The sequence below is a fragment of the Melanerpes formicivorus genome, unplaced genomic scaffold (genome assembly GCF_026170545.1).
Source record: "Melanerpes formicivorus ecotype bairdi unplaced genomic scaffold, bMelFor1.0.p_v2 SCAF_11, whole genome shotgun sequence".
Taxonomy (NCBI): Eukaryota; Metazoa; Chordata; class Aves; order Piciformes; family Picidae; genus Melanerpes; species Melanerpes formicivorus.
Genome location: NW_027142363.1, coordinates 19,584,891 through 19,605,817, shown reverse-complemented (window position 1 = coordinate 19,605,817; position 20,927 = coordinate 19,584,891). Strand labels below are relative to the sequence as shown.

The following is a 20,927-nucleotide window of genomic DNA, read 5'->3' as shown; positions in this document are numbered from 1 at the left end:
GTCTCTGCCTTGTATTTCAGAAGTGATTTCTTTCTTTTTTTTTCCTTTTTAAATGACAGCCTCATCTGGTTTGCTGCAGCAGGCAAAGAGGAGCACAGAACAATCAGTCTTCTGCTCTATATTAGAAATAAAGATGAAATAGAAAGGGACTGCTGAAGATAAAACTCCCTGAGGGGTTACCCAGAATCATAGAATTGTCAGGGTTGGAAGGGACCAACTTGGTTCATTCTAAGGCTCATCCAGTCCCAACCCCCATGCCATGGGCAGGGACACCTCACACTACAGCAGGCTGCTCACAGCCACATCCAGCCTGGCTGCAAAAACCTCCAGGCAGGAGGCTTCCACCACCTCCCTGGGCAACCTGTGCCAGTCTCTCACCACCCTCATGGCAAAGAAATTCTTCCTAACATCCAACCTCAATCTACCCATTTCTAGTTTAGCTCCATCCCCCCCAGTCCTATCACTCCCTGACATCCTAAAAAGTCCCTCCTCAGCTTTCTTGTAGCCCCCTTCAGATACTGGAAGGCCACAAGAAGGTCTCCTTGGAGCCTTCTCTTCTCCAGGCTGGACAACCCCAACTCTCTCAGTCTGTCCTCATAGCAGAGCAGCTCCAGCCCTCCGCTCATCCTTGTGGCCCTTCTCTGGACACCTTCAAGCACCTACAGATCCTTCCTGTAATAGAGGCTCCAGGTGTGGTCTCACCAGAGCAGAGCAGAGGGGGAGAATCACCTCCCTGGCCCTGCTGGCTATGCTTCTCTTCATGCAGCCCAGGATGCCTGCTTTTTTTATTGCCTGCCAGAAGGCATACAGTCTACAGCTTCTTTGCTCAACACACACAGTTTTCACTCAAGCAGCCATACTTTTAAGTCTGCTTCCTGGCAAAAGATAGCACCTGAGCTAAGTCCATTTTGTCACTTTCTGGAGCATCAGTACTGTGAAAACCCACAAAATTAAGTTCCAGTTATTGACACAGATCAAACAGCTTCCATGTCCTCAAAAGAAAAACAAAGAAACAAAAGCAAAAATCAAATATGATTACACGTGGGAGTATGGCTGCTGCCTGCAAACTGACCACATCTTAGGGCTTCAAAACCAATTCTCTAGAATCAAACAGGTTGGAAGAGTCAGCCAGGTTGGAAGACACCTCCAAGAGCATCCATTCTACCCCGACAAGTCCTTCACAGCCACTGCAGGCTGCGTCTCTTGACTGGAGAACATGTGTGCAGCCAGTCCCATAACCACAGATAGTGGGCACAACCTAAAACCACCATGCCACACACCTGGGCAACAGACCAGGGACAGAGGGGGGGAAAAAAAACCAACATACAAAGGGGAAAAGAAAAAACCAATCAATACCAGACCCCACCCACCCATAACATTGCTTTACCCAATGCACAAGAATTTCCCCACATTGCAACCCTAACAACATTTCCTGCTTGCCAGGTTATTGATTCTGCTTTGCTGATGGGTGTCAGCTGGTTTGAATAGCTACAGGACCCTGCAAACCTGTTCCTTCTGCACTGAGGTATTGGCATGACAAGTTGCATTCACCTCTGACTGATAGTTACAGTTTCCACAAGAAAAGACCAAACCCACTGAAGGAGCTATTTGTGCTGATAAAAAAAATACCTTGGCAGTGGCTCCAAACTCTTTTGAGGTTGTAGAAACTCCAACCATTTTCTCATTGGCATCAGAGATTTGCCATGTGAGAGTTTAGGGAAGTGGCATTGTTTTCCCCCATAGTCTGATTTCCTTCTTCCCTCTCCTCTCCCTCATCTACTTTAGCTTCTCAGGTTTCAGGCATGTTAGATATTCTGCTTATGCTAGATGACCAAAAAAAAAAAAAGATACATCTTCCCAGATATCAGCCATCCTTGTCCTTTTCCTTCTGCTTTTCCACCTCCTTGTCCTTTTCCTCCCTCTTTACAGAAGATTTTTGTGTGTTTAGTGATGGGTAGAGCCAGCACAGAGTTTTCACGTGGGTCAAGAAGCTAGAAGAGAGCTGGCAACGATCATCCATTTTTTGGTCCACTTTTGCTGTTGCACAAGTCCTGGGAGAAGGCTGAGAAGTTATCAATCTACACATCCATTCCAAGTGCTTGCTCCTGGTGGGCAGAGGAAATTCATTCTCACCTCCCAAATCCACCCTCATTAAGGGCTTAACCAAACAAACTTTAGCCACTCCTCGGGGCGGTGCTGATAGGCATTGGCTGTGTCTTAATTGAAAGATAGGTTAAAAAAAAACCCCAAGCAATGCAAAAATAAACACACACCAAAAAAAATACCAACAATCTAGCTGAAAATCTTTCATATAAAGCACCAAGAACAACCTGAAAATGCTGTTCTGTTAGGAAGATTGGCACTGCAACAACCTGAGGGGCAGGATGTTGGGATTCACCCTGTCGGCGCAAGCTTATTGCTCTCGGTGCCTGCTCTGGAGAGCTCACAATCTAGAGACAGCACAATACAGAATCAAGAGCAGAGTGACCCAGGCAAGGCTGAAGAGGAAATCAATATGACCATATCAAAGTAGCACTGTATCACTCTAAGGCTTGTATACTGCGCAGAGAGTACTGGTTTTGTCCTTTAATGCACGCAATTATTTCAATGCCAAGGACATGATAGGCTTCAGTCAGCATAAAGACCTTGCTCAGTTGCTTCACAAACACATAGTAAAAGAAAAAGAAAAAGCCCTTGCAGTTTCAAACAGACACAACAGACAGAGAGTTTAGAACAGGGAAGGAAAAGGTTCTCTTAGGAGCCACCCAGCAGGAACAGGCCCATGAAGCATGGTCTAATCTACACAAATTCCACTCAACCTTTTTTCAGTCACCGGGTGGGGGGGAAGGGGGTAACATCACTCTGCACAGACTCAAAACAAGGGGAAAAACCAGAACAAAACAAAACAAATCAAAACCAGCCATACCAGTGACAAGACAGAAAGGAACAATAAATCAAAGTACAGATAAATAATGGACAGGAAGTAAAAAAAAGGGGATTGATAGAAAAGGGGAAGAAGATCTCTTCATTACAGCAGAAAACAGGACTTCAAAGGGTGACTGCAGGGAGCTAGTGGAGGAGTTAAAATCAGAGGAGAAAGACAGGGAGGAGAGAAGATCCATGAAAAGCTGAAATTCAAGAAGACTGGTCTGAAATGGATTCAGAAAGGGGAAAAAAGAAAGCCAGTGGAGGAAGGGAAAAGGACTAAAACAAAGGGCTGGGGCAATATTTACTCATCCAAATGTTTGCTGCTTTTCTTGATTGTTTTTTGTTTGTTTTATTTGTTGGGTTTTTTTAAATGGAGAATTAGTTTCTAATTGCTCAAAACAGCTTGGACAGCTTGGCAAAAGCAAACCCAAAACCCCAGCCTCAACAGCAATCAACCCAAAGCAAGGCTCAAAACCTGGCTCATCCAAACAACTGCTGAAAAAGAGCACAGCACCAATTCTTCTCCTTCAAGAAAATGGAAGGAGAATAAACTTAAGTAGAAGTTGCTTAACTGTATTCTGAACACCTTCCACTACACCTCTAAGCCTTGTGGGAGGAGGTGTTATTGATGTGAAGTCATAGAGCTGTGATTGTTACTAATGTTGGGTTTGTTGGTTGTTGGGGTTCTTTTATCCATGCAGTGGATGTTGGCTATTTGAGTGAACAAGATTGATGGGCAAACCTTGAACAACAGCCAGAGGATGGCTGTGCTGACCTTTCACAAGCACCTTGACTGAGCATTCTCCCCATAAAATTCAACAAGCAGTGCAGTAGAGCCCTCTTGAATGACTTAGGCAACAGCTTCAAAGCACAGAGATACTACCACAAAGCATATTCCAGAATTTGACAGGTTTTTGTGCTATCAGCCCACACACAAATTTTTTGGTTGAGTTGATCTCAGTAATTTCAATCCCTTCTGACTTTCCAGTTCCTAGAACACTTTGAATCACTTTTCAGAAGCTGGCAATAAACAGCAAGCAGCAAGAACCCCTCGCTCGTTCCTCCCTGCTCGGTCAAAGCCTTTCCCCCTGCAGCGTGAGGAACCAAAAGTAGCATGAGAAATTAAACTATCATCAGGCTTATAAACCAGAGGAAAACAAAACAAAACAAAAAGGCTAGAATGTTGCATTTCTTTCCAGGTATACAGCTTCTTTAGGAGACAACAGCAAAAGCATCACTTTCTCATCCTGGATGATGGGGTTTGATTAAGTGCGTACTTCTTACCAGCCCTTCACTTGGCTTGATGTTGGTCAGCTGGATCACTTCAAGGTGGGCAGACTGGGAAACCAGTGGATCAGAAGAGAGGGAGATAATGTGGTCACAGACACCAGAAAGAGTTTTACACTAGGGGAGAGAAAAAAAAAAACAACAAAGGAAAAAGAAAAGATGTCACAATAAGCAGATGGTTGTCAGCTGTTTGCTTATCAACCTACAGTGCATCTTAAGACACATTGCTGAACCTGTGAAGGGAATCATAGAGTCACAGAATGTTAGGGGTTGGAATGGACCTCTAGAGATCATCTAGTCCAGCCCCCCCCCCCCAAGCAGGATCACCCAAGGCAGGCCACATAGGAATGCATCCAGGTGGGTGTGGAAAGTCTCCAGAGAAAATAAAGAGAAAAAAAGACACAAGAAAATGTCACACTAAGCACACCATTGCCAACTACTTGCATATCAACCTACAATACATCTTAAGTCATACTGCTGAATCTACAAGGTGGAGGGAATCATAGAATGGTAGGGGTTGGATGGGACCTCTAGAGATCACCCAGTCCAGCTCCCCCCTGCCAAAGCAAGATCATCTAGGGCAGGCCACACAGGATGGGTCTTGAAAGTCTCCTGAGAAGATGACTCCACAACCTCTCTGGGCAGCCTGCTCCAGTGCTCTGTTACCCCCACTGTTAAGTTTCTCCCCATGCTGAGGTGGAACCCCCTGTGCTCTAGCTTGTACCTGCCATTCCCTGTCCTATCACTGGGCATGACCAAAAAGAGCCTGGCACCTTCATCTTGACACCCACCCCTCAAATATTCATAGACACTGATAAGATGCCCTCAGCCTTCCCTTCACAAGGCAAAACAGCCCTAGTTCCTTCAGTCTTTATTCATAAGAGAAGTGTTAAAGACCCTTAATTGTCCTTGTAGCCTCTCCATTGGACTCTCCAGCAGTTCCCCGTCTCTCTTGAACTGCGGAGCTCAAAACTGGGCACAGTATCTGGATGCAGAAGTCATCTGTTGTTTTGCTTCAGTGAGGGAAGACAAGGAAGCAGTGGGAATGAAGGAGAAAAGGGGGAAAGGTTTCAGTCAGCAGCACAGTTTTCTGTGGTGACCCTGAGCTGGCAACATCAGGCCATGGATAAAGAGGCAGCAAACTGTTTTGCACCTGAGTAAAGAGAAAAAAACGTTGCTACTGTGCTGAAAATGTAGTGGTTAGGGTTTGTGGCAGTGGCCAGCAGGTGGGAACGTTGCAGTTTCAGCTGGAGGAGCCCGGGACAGCTGGGCAGAAGGCAATGGTCTTGAGGAAGGAGTCCTATTGTGTGGCTGCAGAATAGGCTGACAGAGGGGTGGGGAGCGGGGAAGTGTGTTGCAAAACTGTTGCATCAAAAGACTCTAGACCTCCTCAGCCTTCTTCTGCACATAGTATTCACCCTGAAGTTTGATCACAGAGTCACAGAAACATTCAGGTTGGAAAAGAGTCTCAGGATCACCAAGTCCAACCATTAACCCTACTCTACAAGGGTCATCCCTAAACCAGAGCCCCAAGCACCACATCCAAACCACCTTTAGACACATCCAGGCTTGGGGACTCCCCCACCTCCTTGGGCAGCCTGTGCCAATGCCTGACCACTCTTGCAGGGAAATAATGTTTCCTACTGTCCAGTCTAAACCTACCCAGTCACAGCTTGAGGCCATTCCCTCTTGTTGCATCACTAATTACCTGGGAGAAGAGACCAGCACCAGCCTCTTTACAGTGTCCTTTCAGGTAGTTGTAGACAGCCTCCTAACTAACTTCCAAACTATCTCCAGCTCTCTCAGTCTCAGATGCTCTGCCTCTGAGCTCTGCTCAGGCATGCAAGGAGCACCTGGTGAGCTCCAGCTCCCTCTCTCCACCCACATCTTTTGTGAAGCTATTAAGTGTCCCAAACCTGGCTAATTTCTCTAATTGAACAGGGCAGATGTTCAGCACAGATGAAACCCAGGCTCTTTAGGAGGCTGGGTGACTCCCATCAACTCTGAAGTTGATTCTGTGCTAATAAACCAAGCTAATTGCCTTTGGACCCAGCTTCTCATGTTCAGCTGCTCTACTATGACAGGCATCAAGAGTGCAATAAATAACCACTTCAGGATGGCATAATTCTCAAACCAGTTTTCCTTGGCAGCCTCTCAGCAGCAAAATAAAAATAAGAAAGTTTGTGGAGGGGCAGGGGTTGAGAGGGCTACCCTGGCTCTCCTCTCACACCCTGAATAACCCCTGCTCAGAAGCAGGGAGGCTCTGATTTTTTATTTAGTTCCTCTATCATTCATATTTCTGTAAGCAGGTCACTGCTGAGAGTTTCAGTGATTTCTGTTAGGCCTTCTCAAAGGGGGTTTAGAAGAAGGCTGCAGAGGGACTGTTGCCAAAGGCCTACAGCAATGGTTTGACATTAGAGAAGAGGAGATTTAGACTGGATGTCAGGAACAAGTTCTGCCCCATGAGGGTGGTGGAACACAGCAGGAGGTTGCCCAGAATCACAGAATCAACCAGGTTGAAAAAGACCTTTGAGATCATCAAGGGAGGTAGTTGAGGCCCTATAGAGTCATAAAGTAGTCTGGGTTGGAAGGGACGTCTGAAGATCATCCAGTCCAACCCCCCCTGAAATCATCAGGCACATCCACAACTAGATCAAGTTGCCCAGAGCCCTGTCAAGCCTCACCTTTGAAGATCCCCAAGGAAGGGGCCCCAACCACCTCCCTGGGCAACCTGTTGCAGTGTTCCACCACCCTCATGGTGCAGAACTTGCTCCAATCTAAATCTGCTCTTCTCTAGTTTGAAGCCATTGCCCCTTGTCCTGTCACTGCAGGCCTTTGTAAACAGTCTCTCTCCATCCTTCTTGTAGCCCCCTTCAGGTACTGGAAGGCTGCTCTTAGGTCTCCAAGGGCCTTCTCTTCTCTAGGCTGAACAACCGCAGCTCCCTCAGCCTGTCCTCATAGCATGTCCCACAAGGCTGAAGATGAAAATTGAAGACAGAGCGCTGTGCTGTTAGTAACCCTTCTCTGGCCTGGTGAGACTGAAATATTGTGTCCATTTCTGGGCCTATCAGGTCAAGAACGACCTCAGGAAACTGCTTGAGAGAGTCTAGCACAGAGCCACAAAGAGGCTGAAGGGAGTGGGACATCTACCTTTGAGGCCAGCCTGAGGGAGCTGGGGCTTAGAGCTTGAAGCAGAGGAGCCTGAGGGGTGCCCTCATTGCTGGTGATAAAGATGTGCAGGGCAGTGTCAAGAGGACAGAGCCAGGCTCTGCTCAGGGATGTCCAGTGACAGGACAAGGGGCCCTGGGTGCAAGCTGGAGCAGAGGAGGTTACAAGGGAACAGAAGGAAAAACTTTTTCCCTGTGAGGGTGCCAGAGGCCTGGAACAGGCTGTCCAGAGCGGCTGCGGAGTCTCCTTCTCTGAAGACATTCTGGAATGCACTCCGGTGTGACCTGTGCTGGATTCTATGGTCTTGCTCTGGCGGGGGGGTTGGACTGCATGATAGTCAGAGGTCCCTTCCAACCCCTAACATCCTGTGATTCTGTGGATTCTAGCAATCTTGGAACCAGCTGAGCCTGGACTTCAATTTGCCTATGCATGAAGTTTAAACAGTGAACTGAACCTTATTCCGGGAGCAAAAAGAGAAGCTTCTATTAAACTTTTCAAGGTATAGAGTCTTGCAAAGAAGGTGGTGGTTACCCTGTCTTTCTTTTATTTGTTTTTTAAAGTAAGACTGTAAAAACAATACCTTGACAATGCATTTTTAGTCACAGCTCTACCACAACTATTCAAATGCAGTGGGCAGGAATAAATATTATCATTCACTGTGGTTTCTTCAATGCCCTTAGTAAAAAGAGACTATTTGGATCCATTACTTGTTCTCTTCTCTTTCAAGTTAGCAGCTCACTTTCATTTCAATAGCTCATTTGTTTTTCCAAACCTTCTGACTATGGGAGTGCTGGTGGACAACAAGTTCTGCATGGGACAGCAATGTGCCCTGGTGGCCAAGAAGGCCAATGGGATCCTGGGGGGCATTGAGAGGAGTGTGGCCAGCAGAGCCAGGGAGGTTCTCCTCCCCCTCTACTCTGCCCTGCTGAGACCTCACCTGGAATATTGCATCCAGTTCTGGGCTCCCCAGCTCAAGAAGGACAAGGATCTACTTGAGAGAGTACAAGGATGATGAAGGGATTGGAGCACTGCCTGATGAGGAGAGGCTGAGAAGTCTGGGATTTTTTAGTCTGGAGAAGACTGAGAGGGGATCTGATCAAAGTTTATCAATAGCTGAGGGCTGGGCATTAGGAGGGAGAGCACAGGCTCTGCTCAGTTGCACCCTGTGATAGACAAGGGGGCAATGGATATCAACTCCAGCACAGGAGGTTCCACCTCAACATCAGGAGGAACTTCTTCCCTGTGAGGGTCCAGGAGCACTGGAACAGGCTGCCCAGAGAGGTTGTGGAGTCTCCTTCTGTGGAGATTTTCAAGCCCTGTCTGGATGTGTTCCTGTGTGACCTGTGCTGGATGCTATGGTCCTGCTCTGGCAGAGGGGGTGGGCTCAATGATCTCCTGAGGTCCCTTCCAACCCCTAACATCCTGTGAACCTGTGAACTTTACTCTGCAGTTTTATTTCCCTTTTTTTTCCCCAACTCAATAAAACTTTATTTATTTATTCAGGAAAAGCAGCAGAATTTTATGGGAGTGAAATTCCTTAGGAAAAAATATTCTCCTTTTGTACAGACCTAAGCTTAAAAAAAAGAAAATTCAGTTGAATTTTACTATTAATCTGACCAGAGCCCTGCTTCTGCTTTCTATAATTAGTCCCTTCTTGCTTTGCTCTGCCTTTTAATACTCTAATGCTTCACATGGATTAATCTGAACTAGATATTTCCATCATTTACAGCCTTGAACAGATGGATGGAATCAATGAGTTAGTCTTCTTTTAAAGCTTCCATTCAGACTTTTGCAATGATTAACTTCTAACTCCCCAAATAAGCAGGACTGATGCCCTTTTAAGCTGAGCAGCTCCCCACACATTTAATCATCTCAAAGTTAAATCAATACAAAGATTCTAAATATAAACTAGGAAGAGCACACTGGTTCTCAGTTTTGAAGCAAGCACCTCATCTGCTGCTTATCCTTTCACATTTAGGCCTGTTGTCTCTTAAACCCTCTTCTTCTAAGTTCATATATTGCATTGGATGTTATATCTAGCCTGCACTTGGGCCACAACAACGCCATCCAATGCTCCAGGCTTGGGGCAGTGTGCCTGGAAAGCTGTCCAGCAGAAAGGGACCTGGGGGTGCTAATGGACAAGCAGCTGAAGGTGAGCCAGCAGTGTCTCCAGGTGGCTAAGAAAGCCAATGGCATGCTGGCTTGGATCAGCAATAGTGTGAGCAGCAGAACCAGGGCATGGATTGTGTCCCTGTACTTGGCACTGGTAAATCATAGAATTGTTAGGGTTGGAAGGGACCTCAAGGCTCAGCCAGTTCCAATCCCCCCTGCCATGGCCAGGGACACCTCACACTACATCAGGGTGCTCACAGTCACATCCAGCCTGGCCTTAGAAACCTCCAGGGATGAGGCTTCCACCACCTCCCTGGGCAACCTGTGCCAGTGTCTCACCACCCTCATGAGGAACAACCTCTTCCTAACATCCACTCTGAAGGTCACACCTTGAGAGCTGTGTTCAGTTTTGGGCACATCAGTACAAGAAGGACATTGAGGGGCTGGATTGGGTGCAGAGAAGAGCAAGTAAGCTGGGGAAGGGCCTGGAGAATGATTCTGATGAAGAGCAGCTGACAGAACTGTTTAGTGTGAGGAAGAGGAGGCTGAGGGGAGACCTTATTACCCTCTGCAACTACCTGAAGGGACAATACAGAGGGATAGGTGCTGGTCTCTTCTCACAGGTAATTAGCGATGGAACAATAGGGAAGGGCCTCAAGCTGCACCAGGGGAGGTTTGGACTAGACATTAGGAAAGGTTTTATCCCTGCAAGTGTGGTCAAGCAGTGGAACAGGCTGCCCAGGACTGCCTAAAGTCCATTTAAATCTAAGCCATTCCATGATTCCATGACGTTAACTGCTGCTTCATCAACTCCAAGCACTGCCAGCTCCCTTCACAACCCTTTTTGCTAACTTGTGAGAGATACACAATGCAGATAGCAGATGTCAAAACTCCTGCAACAGGGAACATGTATTGAAAAATCTGGTTATATATAAAGATTTCCAACTTAGAGCACCTCAACTTATGCCAAGATTATGCAATTAAAAACTTCATCACTTAAAGGCTTGCAAAGGATCAGCCTAGCAATGATGATGATGTCAGGCTCACTAAAACTGCTGAATTCTTAGGAGCCCCACAGGGGCAAAATGCCACTGAAACTGAAAAATAAAAGGAGACCTTTCACTTGTCACTGTGAAATAAAAGCAACAATTGATTAGACATTATAGCTGGGCAAGTGTTTAACATGGGAGCATTATTAAGGAAAGGAAAAAGGGGGGGGGGGGGGAGGGGAAGAAGGGAAAAAAGGAGGAAAGGGGGAGGGGAAGCCAAAGGGGAAAGGGGGAGAAGCCAAAGGGGAAAGGGGGGGGAAGGGAAATGAAAGAAGTTATTTCAGAATGTGAGCTTCCCAGTGTAGGAATGCAGAGTTCTCTTGCTTAAGCTCCAGCAATAAGAACAGTAATAGATCAAAGCCTACCTAAATGCAAAATAGAATGAATTCAACAAATTCATACTCTTAGGAAGAGTATCTTAATATTTAGCTTTCAGAAACAAGTTCTGGGTTAGCTTAACGCTTCCTGAACTACACTGCAAACATGAGATGCAATTTGATACCTAAAACTTAGGTGCAGTCTTCAGACACAGTGCACTGAAGCTTTTGACTCTCCCTCCCCCAAAGCACCACCTTGAAACTCATCCTGTTGTTCTGATGCCCTGATGGCTTTCATCTGCCTATTTATTTATCAATAGCAGTAAAGTTTCTGGCAATGAATTGTTGCATTCATGCTGAGAATTCAAGAGGAAAGAACTGCATTCATCTTCCCATCACCAGGCTAGCAACACGCTCCTGTGAGGACTAAAGCTGTACAAATGGAGCTAAATCACTACCATAAATATAATGTATGATTTAAGAGAAGCCTAGGAAGCAGCTCTCTCAATAAAACTCTGCCACCTTCCAAAATCATTCTTCTGATCATGGTTTACAAACAACAGATGGGCTTCAGCCAAACAAACACAAGCCCTTGCAAACTCCCTGTCAAACTGGGCTTCCATAGTATCATCTCAAATCACACAATCACAGAACCAACCAGGTTGGAAAAGACCTCCAAGATCATCATGTAAATCAACCAGACCATGGCACTAAGTGCCTCATCCAGTCTCTTCCTAAACAACTCCAGGGATGGTGACTCCACCACCTCCCTGGGCAGCACATTCCAACAGCCAATCTGTCTTTCTATAAAGACCTTATTCCTACCGTCCAGCCTAAACCTCCCCTGGCACAGCTTGAGACTGTGTCCTCTTGTTCTGGTGCTGGGTGCCTGGGAGAAGAGACCAACCCCCACCTGGCTACAACCTCCCTTCAGGGAGTTGTAGACAGCAAGAAGGTCTCCCCTGAGCCTCCTCTTCTCCAGACTAAGCAACCCCAGCTCCCTCAGCCTCTCCTCACAGGGCTGTGCTCCAGACCCCTCCCCAGCTTTGTTGCCCTTCTCTGGACACCTTCCAGCATCTCAACATCTTTCTTGAATTGAGGAGCCCAGAACTGGACACAGGACTCAAGGTGTGGCCTAAGCAGTGCTGAGCACAGGGCACAATGACTTCCCTGCTCCTGCTGGCCACACTATTCCTGATGCCATTGGCCTTCTTGCCAGGATGCCATTGGCCTTCTTGGCTACCTGGGCACACTGCTGGCTCATGTTCATCCTACTGTCAACCAGTACCCCCAGGTCCCTTTCTGCCTCTCTGGCTGCTCTCCACCCACTCTGTCCCCAACCTGGAGCACTGCATGGGGTTGTTGTGGCCAATGTGTAGAACCCAGCTCTTGGTAGCTCCATACAGCACAAGTATTTCCATATGTTCTTGCAGTCATCCCCAGATTACTTCATTTCCATACTGGCACTACACAGGAAAGGCACAGAACACACAGCTCTGTCATTCTATGTGCTCTACACGAAGAGAAATCCATACATTACTCACCACATGAAGAATTTTATTCTCTGTTTCATACACTGTGCAATCCTGAAAAACAACAAAGCAGAAAGTAAAGGTTAAATTGATTCAATCAGTCACCACTCCTAGATTTATCCTTAAAAACAAACCAAAAAAGCATTAAACTCAATTGAAAAGTCTTTAGAATCATAGATGGGCTTAGGCTGGAAGAGACCCTTGAGATCACAGAATCACAGAATGTTAGGGTTGGAAGGGACCTCAAGGATCATCTAGTTCCAACCCCCCTGCCATGGGCAAGGACTCCACTCAACTAGCTCAGGTTACTCAAGCCCCCACCCAATGTGGACTTGAACATCTCCAGGGAGGGAGCATCTACAACCTCTCTGGACAATCCATTCCAGAGTCTTGCCACCCTCACAGTGAAGAATTTCTTCCTAATCTCCAATCTAGAATGAAGTAAAACATTTTTAAGTGTCAAACAAAACAGAAAGAACCTTGTAACCCTGTGCACCCTGGGACAGGGCAAGGAGCAACGGATATAAACTCCAGCACAGGAGGTTCCACCTGAACATCAGGAGGAACTTCTTCACGCTGAGGCTCACAGGGCACTGGAAAAGGCTGCCCATAGAGGTCGCAGAGTCTCCTTCTCTGGAGACTTTCCTGCCCTGTCTGGATGTGTTCCTGTGTGACCTGTGCTGGATTCTCTGCTCCTGCTCTGGCAGCGGGGTTGGACTCAATGATCTTCAGGGGTCCCTTCCAACCCCTAACATCCTGTGAGCCTGTGTAAAGCCACTACAGAAAGGAAATGCTGGTAAATGTTTATTCACTGGATGTTAAGAAGAAATTCTTTCCAGTGAGGGTGGTGAGACTTTGAAACAAGTTGCTCAGGCAGGTCATGGATGCCTCCTCCATGGAGGTTTTCAAGGCCAGGTTGGATGAGGCGGCCTTGAGCAACCTGGGTGGTGGAAGGTGTCCCTGCCCATGGCAGGGATTTGGAACCAGATGATCTTTAAGCTCCCCTTCAACCCAAACCATTCTATGAACCTATGAACACATGTAAAGTTGCTTCCTTCCTTGAGACAAACAAATTTCCTCCACTTTAGGTCTTTTTAGCACATACCAGCCAGTCACATGCATGCTGTGCCAAGTGGCTTCAACCAGCCCATGGACTAAAATGACCCAATTCCAGTGGCAATATTGAGAAACAGAGGTACCAGCAACAGCCTACAATAACCAAGGAAGTAAACTAAGCTGAACAATTCCTGCTGAGCTGAGCTGAACTGACAGATTTGCACACCCTGCCAGAGAAGGAAAACCCTGGGAGGGGAAAGGAGAGAAAAGGGAACCCACTGGTTGTTTATAACACTCCATGCATGAATACAAATGTTTATAGCACTCCATGCATGAAGACAAATGCTGAATAGCAAATGCACAGGAAACTTGAGCTGGACCACCTCAACTACATGCAGCCTGTTGGGGACTGGGCGCTCGCTGCTGTCATCCTGCGCAGCACGCGAGGCAGTTTCTATAAGCAGTGCTGACAGATGGGAGGCTGAGGGCTGTGAAGTTATTCTGACAGACCAACAGCTCAGTGGATATAGAGAAAGGGAATTAGTAAGGCAAAGAGCACAAGGGGCAATAGGGCACAAACTAGGACACAGGGAGTTCCACCTCAACATAACAAGAAATTTCTTCACTGTGAGGGTAGCAGAGCACAAGGATGCTTAGGGGACTTGAGCATCTCCCCTGTGAAGAGAGACTGAGAGCTCTGGGGCTGTTTAGTCTGGAGAAGAGAAGGCTGAGAGGGGATCTGATCAATGTCTATCAATACCTGAGGGGTGGGTGTCAAGAGGGAGGGGGCCAAGTTCTTTTTGGTGGGGCACAGTAATAAGACAAGGAACAATGTACACAAACTTGAACAGAGAAGGTTTCAGCTCAACATGAGGAGAAACTTCTTTGGTGTGAGGGTGACAGAGCCCTGGACCAGGCTGCCCAGAGAGGTTGTGGAGTCTCCTTCTCTGGAGACTTCCAAGACTCATCTGGATGCATTCCTGTGTGACCTGCTCTTGGTGCTCCTGCTCTGGCAGGGGGGTTGGACTGGATGATGTCAAGAGGTCCCTTCCAACCCCTACCATTCTATGATTCTACACAAGAATCACTCTTTGTAAAGTTCATCAGATGCTGGTAGCTTCACAGTACTTTGAGCAAGCTGTTTAGAACAGATACATCCTGTCCTGCTTAATCACTCACATGAAATCTGTGACTACATTTTCCTGCTTTAAGTCTCATTTTTAAATCAGTTTATTGTTAGAAAAAAACAACAAACAAAAAAGCAACCAACAAAACCTCACCAACAACATTGTTATATGCCACTTGTTCTTGTGAAAATAGATAACTTTTAATCCATTAAATGCTCCTAAGTGTTACTAAAGACCTTAAGAAGAATTTTTTCCCCTGCAAGAGTGGTCAGGTATTGGAATGTGCTGCCCAAGGGGGTGGTGGAGTCACCAACCCTGGATGTGTTAAAGGTGGTTTGAATGTGGTGCTTGGGGCTATGGTTCAGGGGTGACCCTTGTAGAGTAGGGTTAATGGTTGGACTTGGTGATCCTGAGGGTCTGTTCCAAGCTGAATGTTTCTGTGACTCTGTGAGGCAAGAAAAGGCATCCTGTGTGGATGCTTGATCTAAAGCAACCTATGCAGAAGCAGCAGGCTGATCAGGCAGCATTTTCCTAATAACAGCTGTTGGCATTCAGGAAACATTTGGCAGAGAGTACAGCCAGAAAGAAAATCCAACACAATGAGTTCTGCGCAGGCATCACTGAAGTATTTGCAAGCTTAGTAGCATGGCAAGACATTTCATTGGTGTCTGTGGGAGGGCAGGAAGTGTCCTCAGTCCAGATACATGAGGAGAAACTTCTTTACAGTGAGGGTGCCAGAGCCCTGGAACAGGCTGGCCAGAGAGGTTGTGGAGTCTCCTTCTGTGGAGACTTTCCAAACCCACCTGGATGCATTCCTGTGCACACTACACTGGGTGATCCTGCTCTGTCAGCAGGGTTAGACTGGGGGATCTCTGGAGGTCCCTTCCAACCTCTGATGTTCTGTGGTACTGTAAGTTTAGACATGCACCTTAAAGAAGATATTGTTTGAGAAGTCTCACTACTAAGGGAAGAAGGATTCTGGACTTCTAATTGCTGTAGAGGTTCATTACAACAACAACAAAATCAGTCAATAACAAAGGAAATACTGCTTGAAAACATCCTTGATATGGAACTCTTTCACACAAAATGAAACTCTCACTCTAGGTGCTCCTGCCCTGGCAGAGGGGTTGGACTGGAAGATCTTTTGAGGTCCCTTCCAACCCCTGACATTCTGTGATTCTGTGACAATCATGAAGGAAGAAATATGAATTAAGAAACCAAGAGTATATATATGTATATATAAATCATAGTAAAGCAAGAGGAAAACTTCTCAGGTATCCAGTCTATGTGTAGGGACAGGTGGCCTCACCCTCAAATTCTCTCCTCAACACACAATTCCCTAGAAATCCAGCATCTGGGGAAAGGAATTGCTAAATGACTTCATCACCTAAGGGGACAGCTGAATGAATGTTCATGCTACTACCTCTTCATAGTCAGGCAAGAGAAAAATTAACAGTGCAGTAAAGCATAAAACACAGAAAAAGACTGAAGGAGAGCAAATGGAACCCCAGAAATGACAGAAAAATTCAGGTTGGAAAAGAGCCTCAGGATCACCAAGTCCAACCATTAACCCTACTCTGCAAGGGTTATACCTAAACCAGAGCCCCAAGCACCACATCCAAACCACCTCTAAATACATCCAGGCTTGGGGACTCCACCCCCTCCCTAGGCAGCCTGTGCCAATGTCTGACCACTCTTGCTGGGAGAAAATTCTTCCTACTGTCCAGTCTAACCCTACCCAGTCACAGCTTGAGGCCATTCCCTCTTGTTCTATCACTAATTACCTGTGAGAAGAGACCAGCACCAGCCTCTCTACATTGCCCTTTCAGGTAGTTGTAGACAGCAATGAGGTCTCCCCTCAGCCTCCTCTTTTCCAAACTAAACACTTAGGTAAAAAACCCAGTTCCAAAACTATCCTATTTCCACACATCAATGACATCCAGCCAGACACAAGCCAAGCATGAACTCAGGGCAATGTGCAGGAATGCAAAGATCCATGGTGGCATAGCCCAGAGCAGCCCTCAAGTCTAGGATTCAAAGAAGCCTAGAAAAGGTCATCAAGCTGATCCCTGCATTGTAGCCAGCTCCTTTTAACTTCCTGCAGCCAGCCCTGCAGAAGAGGCCTGAGAATGCCTGTGAATGATCCCAAGAGCAAAAGCCACATGTCACTTTCTTTCACCATGAACAGCTTATTTCCCTTTAGATTTTGTTCTTCTTTAATATGCTTCACTGCTTTGAGTTTTATCTTGAAGCAAGTGCTGAGGGTACCAGTGCCCACTCTCTTCAAACATCCCTGAGGCAGAAGAGCAGCTGCATGCTGATCACTGGAGGCCTTCACCATTTACAATTATTGCTTTTTTCATACCCATTTCAGTTAATTTCATAGAATCACAGAATTGTTAGGGTTGGAAGGGACCTCAAGGATCAGCCAGTTCCAACACCCCTGCCATGGGCAGGGACACCTCACACTACATCAGGTTGCCCAGAGCCACATCCAGCCTGGCTGCAAAAACCTCCAAGGATGAGGCTTCCACCACCTCCCTGGGCAACCTCTGCCAGTCTCTCACCACCCTCAGGGGGAAGAATTTCTTCCTACTGTCTAATCTAAATCTCCCCATTTCTAGTTTTGTTCCACCCCCCCAGTTCTATCACTCCCTGACAGCCTCAAACCTCCCTCCCCAGCTTTCTTGTAGCCCCCTTCAGATACTGGAAGGCCACAATAAGGTCTCCTTGGAGCTTTCTCTTCTCAAAGCTAAACAACCCCTACTCTCTCAGCCTGTCCTCATAGCAGAGCAGCTCCAGCCCTCTGCTCATCCTCATGACCCTTCTCTGGACACCTTCCAGTACCTCCAGATCCTTCCTGTAATAAAGGCTCCAGAACTAGATGCAGTACTACTCCAGGTGGGGTCTCACCAGAGTGCTGTAGAGGGGGAAAATCATCTACCTGGCCCTGCTGGCTATGTTTCTCTTGCTGCAGCCCAGGCTCTGCTTGGCACTCTGGGCTGCAAGTGCTCACTGCTGGCTCCTGTTGAGCTTCTTTCTCATCCACCAGCACTCCCAAATCTTTTTCTTCAGGGCTGCTCTCCAGCCAGTCCCTGCCCAGCCTATATCAATGCCTGGGATTGCCCTGACCCAGCTGCAGGACCTTGCACTTGCTCTTGTTGAACCTCATGAGGTTGGCTTGTGCCCAGCTCTCCAGCCTGTCAAGGTCCCCCTGGATGGCCTCCCTTCCCTCCAGAGCGTCTGCTGCACCACACAGCTTAAAGCACTGGAGAACTATAAAAAGAATCACTATCTCTGCAATTGGAAATAAATGTGTGTGTGTGTGTGTGTTAATAGCATACCACCCACAACTGGTGAACATCTCGTTCTTCTCTACCTAGACAACAAGCCCATATCCTGCTCCTGAAAGATCTTCCCAAGCAGCTGTTTAACCACAGTATCAAAACATTGCAATTAAGTTAAGAAACAGATCATACACAAACTTAATACCAACTTTTTTTCTACTTTAGAAAAGCAGGAACACACACACACACACACACACAAATCTGCAAGCAAGCTTCACTCCCACATGGGCTAATGATTTGCTATTCACTTAGTGGAACAATCATAGAATCATTACCATAAAATGGTCTGGGTTGGAAGGGATCTCCAAAGGTCATCCAGACCCACCCCCCTTGCAGTCAGCAGGGGCATCCTCAACTAGATTAGGTTGCCCAGAGTAAGCAAAAGCATCCTCAAGTAGACCACAGGCTCACAGGTTGTTAAGGGTTGAAAGAGACTTCCAAAGACCATTGAGTCCGACCCCACCTGCCAGAGCAGGACCATGGAATCCAGCACAGGTCACACAGGAACACATCCAGGCAGGGCTGGAAAGGCTCCAGAGAAGGAGACTCCACAACCTCTCTGGGCAGCCTGTGCCAGTGCCCAATTGAGCCTCACAGTGAAGAAGTTCCTCCTGATGTTGAGGTGGAACCTCCTGTGCTGGAGTTTATACCCATTTCCCCTGGTCCTATCACAGGGTGCAATGGAGAAGAGCCCGTGCCCCCCCTCTTGACACCCAGCCCTCAGATATTGATAGATACTGATTAGATCCTCTCTCAGCCTTCTTTTTCCAGACTAACCAGCCCCAGGGCTCTTAGTCTCTCTTCATAGGGCACATGCTCCAGTCCCTTAATCATCCTAGCAGCTCTCTGTGGGACTCTCTCCAGCAGATCCCTGTTCCTCTTGAACTGGGGAGCCCAGAACTGGTTGCAATGTTCCAGGTGAGCTCTCACCAGTGCAGTGTAGAAGGGGTGATCAGGTACCCAGGATGCACGAGCATCCTCAACTAGATCAGGTTGCCCAGAGCAAGCAGGAGCATCCTCAACTAGATCAGATTGCCCAGAGCCCTGATAAGGTTGGAAAAGACCTTTAACATCATCTAGTTGGAAAAGACCTCTAAGATCATCAAGTCTAACCATGGATTCATAAATCCATAGAATAGTTTAGGCTGGAAGGGATCTTGAACTACAATGGACCTTATCAGAGATTTTTTAATAGCCCAAAAACCTAGATGCAGAAATAATTTATCTCAAAAGACTCAGATGCAATAAGGGGAAGAGATTTTACTTTTACCTGTTTATTCTGTGAACCTCAGCTGAAATAGGAGGTTTGGTTCTAAAGAATTATTAACACAGGCTGCTAATAAAGCAACAAAACCAATTCTGTGTTCTACACCTTCCTGAAGATGCAGTCAAATACTGGCTGTTAGCAGTTTCAGACAGGAAGTATCAACCACAAAGCGAAATGAAAGGGAATGTGATGGAACACCTTCATTACTCATATCAGGCTTTCATGGTCATTTTTTCCCCAGAACTGCCTCATACATCAAAAATGGCAAAAGTGACCTTTGTGGAGGCAGCTAAAATTAGGCTAAGACCCTGGTATCATTTTAAATCCTATGTTTAACACTAGCAAGACATAGGTTGCACTGCCAATGAGAGGTATCACTTACATCTTCCAGAACTTCTGACTTGCATGATGATGACCACACATTATTTCTACCAGAATTACAACTTTTATCTGCAAAACCCCTATCATAATGTCAGAATCATTACTAAATGCATTTAAATCAAACCTAGAGAGTTGGGACTCTTCAGTCTGGAGAAGAGAAGGTTTCAAGGAGATCTAATTGTGGCCTTCCAATATATGAAGTATACAAGAAAGCTGGGGAGGGACTTTTGAGGAGGGTGTCAGGGAGTGACAGGACTGGGGGGAATGGAGCAAAACTGGAAATGAGCAGATTCAGCTTGGATGTTGGAAAGAAGTTCTTCCCATGAGGGTGGTGAGAGACTGGCACAGGTTGCCCAGGGAGGTGGTGGAAGCCTCATCCCTGGAGGTTTTTGCAGCCAGGCTGGATGTGGCTGTGAGCAACCTGCTGTAGTGTGAGGTGTCCCTGCCCATGGAAGCGGGGTTGGAACTGGCTGAGCCTTGAGGTCCCTTCCAACCCTGACAATTCTATGATTCTTTGAATTCAACAGCAGTGACTGGTGACAATGCTACCAAAGGCATACATCTCATCCCACCCTGCCCTAGACATGATAGACCTATTAGAGAGGCATAGAATTTCAGCTGGGGTTGTTCAGATTGGAGAAGAGAAGGCTCCAGGAAGACCTAAGAGCAGCCTTCCAGTACCTGAAGGAGGCTACAAGAAGGCTGCAGAGAGACTGTTTCCAAAGGCCTGTAGGGATAGGATGAGGGCAATGGCTTGAAATGAGAGAAGAGCAGATCTAGATTGAGATTTTGGGAACAAACTTATTACCATGGGGGTAGTGGAACACTGGAACAGGTTGCCCAGGAAGGTATTGAGGCCCTGTCCCTGGAAATATTCAAGGTCTGGTTGGACAAGGCTCTGGGCAACCTGATCTAGTGGAGGATGTCCCTGCTGACTGCAGGGGGGTTGGACTGGATGACCTTTGGAGGTCCCTTCCAAGCCAAACCATTCTGTGCTTGCTAAAAGAGGGTTCAGCCTCTCGTGCATCGCCAAACCTTTGGCACAAAAGCTCTCTTGAGCAATGCAGCCATTGCTTGGTCTTAAGCCAAGCAATTGTTTAAAGCCCTCTGCCTCTCAGATTGATTAAAGCTGTAATTGAATCCTTTAAAAGCAGCATCTGTCAAGTGGATGGTCTGGCAGTCTTGCTACTTAGCAACAACTTTAAAAAAAAAGGAAAAAAGGCATTAACTTGTGAATGCTCAGATCATAACTTCCAGTCACAGAATCACAGCAACATTCCTTCAGGTTGGAAAAGACCCTTGAGATCACCAGGTCCAACCACTAACCCTGCTCGACCAAGTTCACCCCTAAACCAT

General features: G+C 46.7%; 1 protein-coding gene across 8 annotated transcripts in view; it reads right to left on the bottom strand.

The window, feature by feature from the left end:
• The window catches only part of CNKSR2 (connector enhancer of kinase suppressor of Ras 2), a 246,863-nt gene that overhangs the window by 137,078 nt on the left and 88,858 nt on the right, over positions 1-20,927 (bottom strand). For all 8 annotated transcript variants that reach the window (XM_068144773.1, XM_068144776.1, XM_068144771.1 and 5 more), the window contains exons 5-6: positions 12,406-12,447; positions 4,213-4,332 (exon numbers count right to left, since the gene is read on the bottom strand). In XM_068144773.1, coding sequence (XP_068000874.1) covers positions 4,213-4,332; positions 12,406-12,447 — 162 coding nt within the window. The remainder of the gene's footprint in view (positions 1-4,212; positions 4,333-12,405; positions 12,448-20,927) is intronic.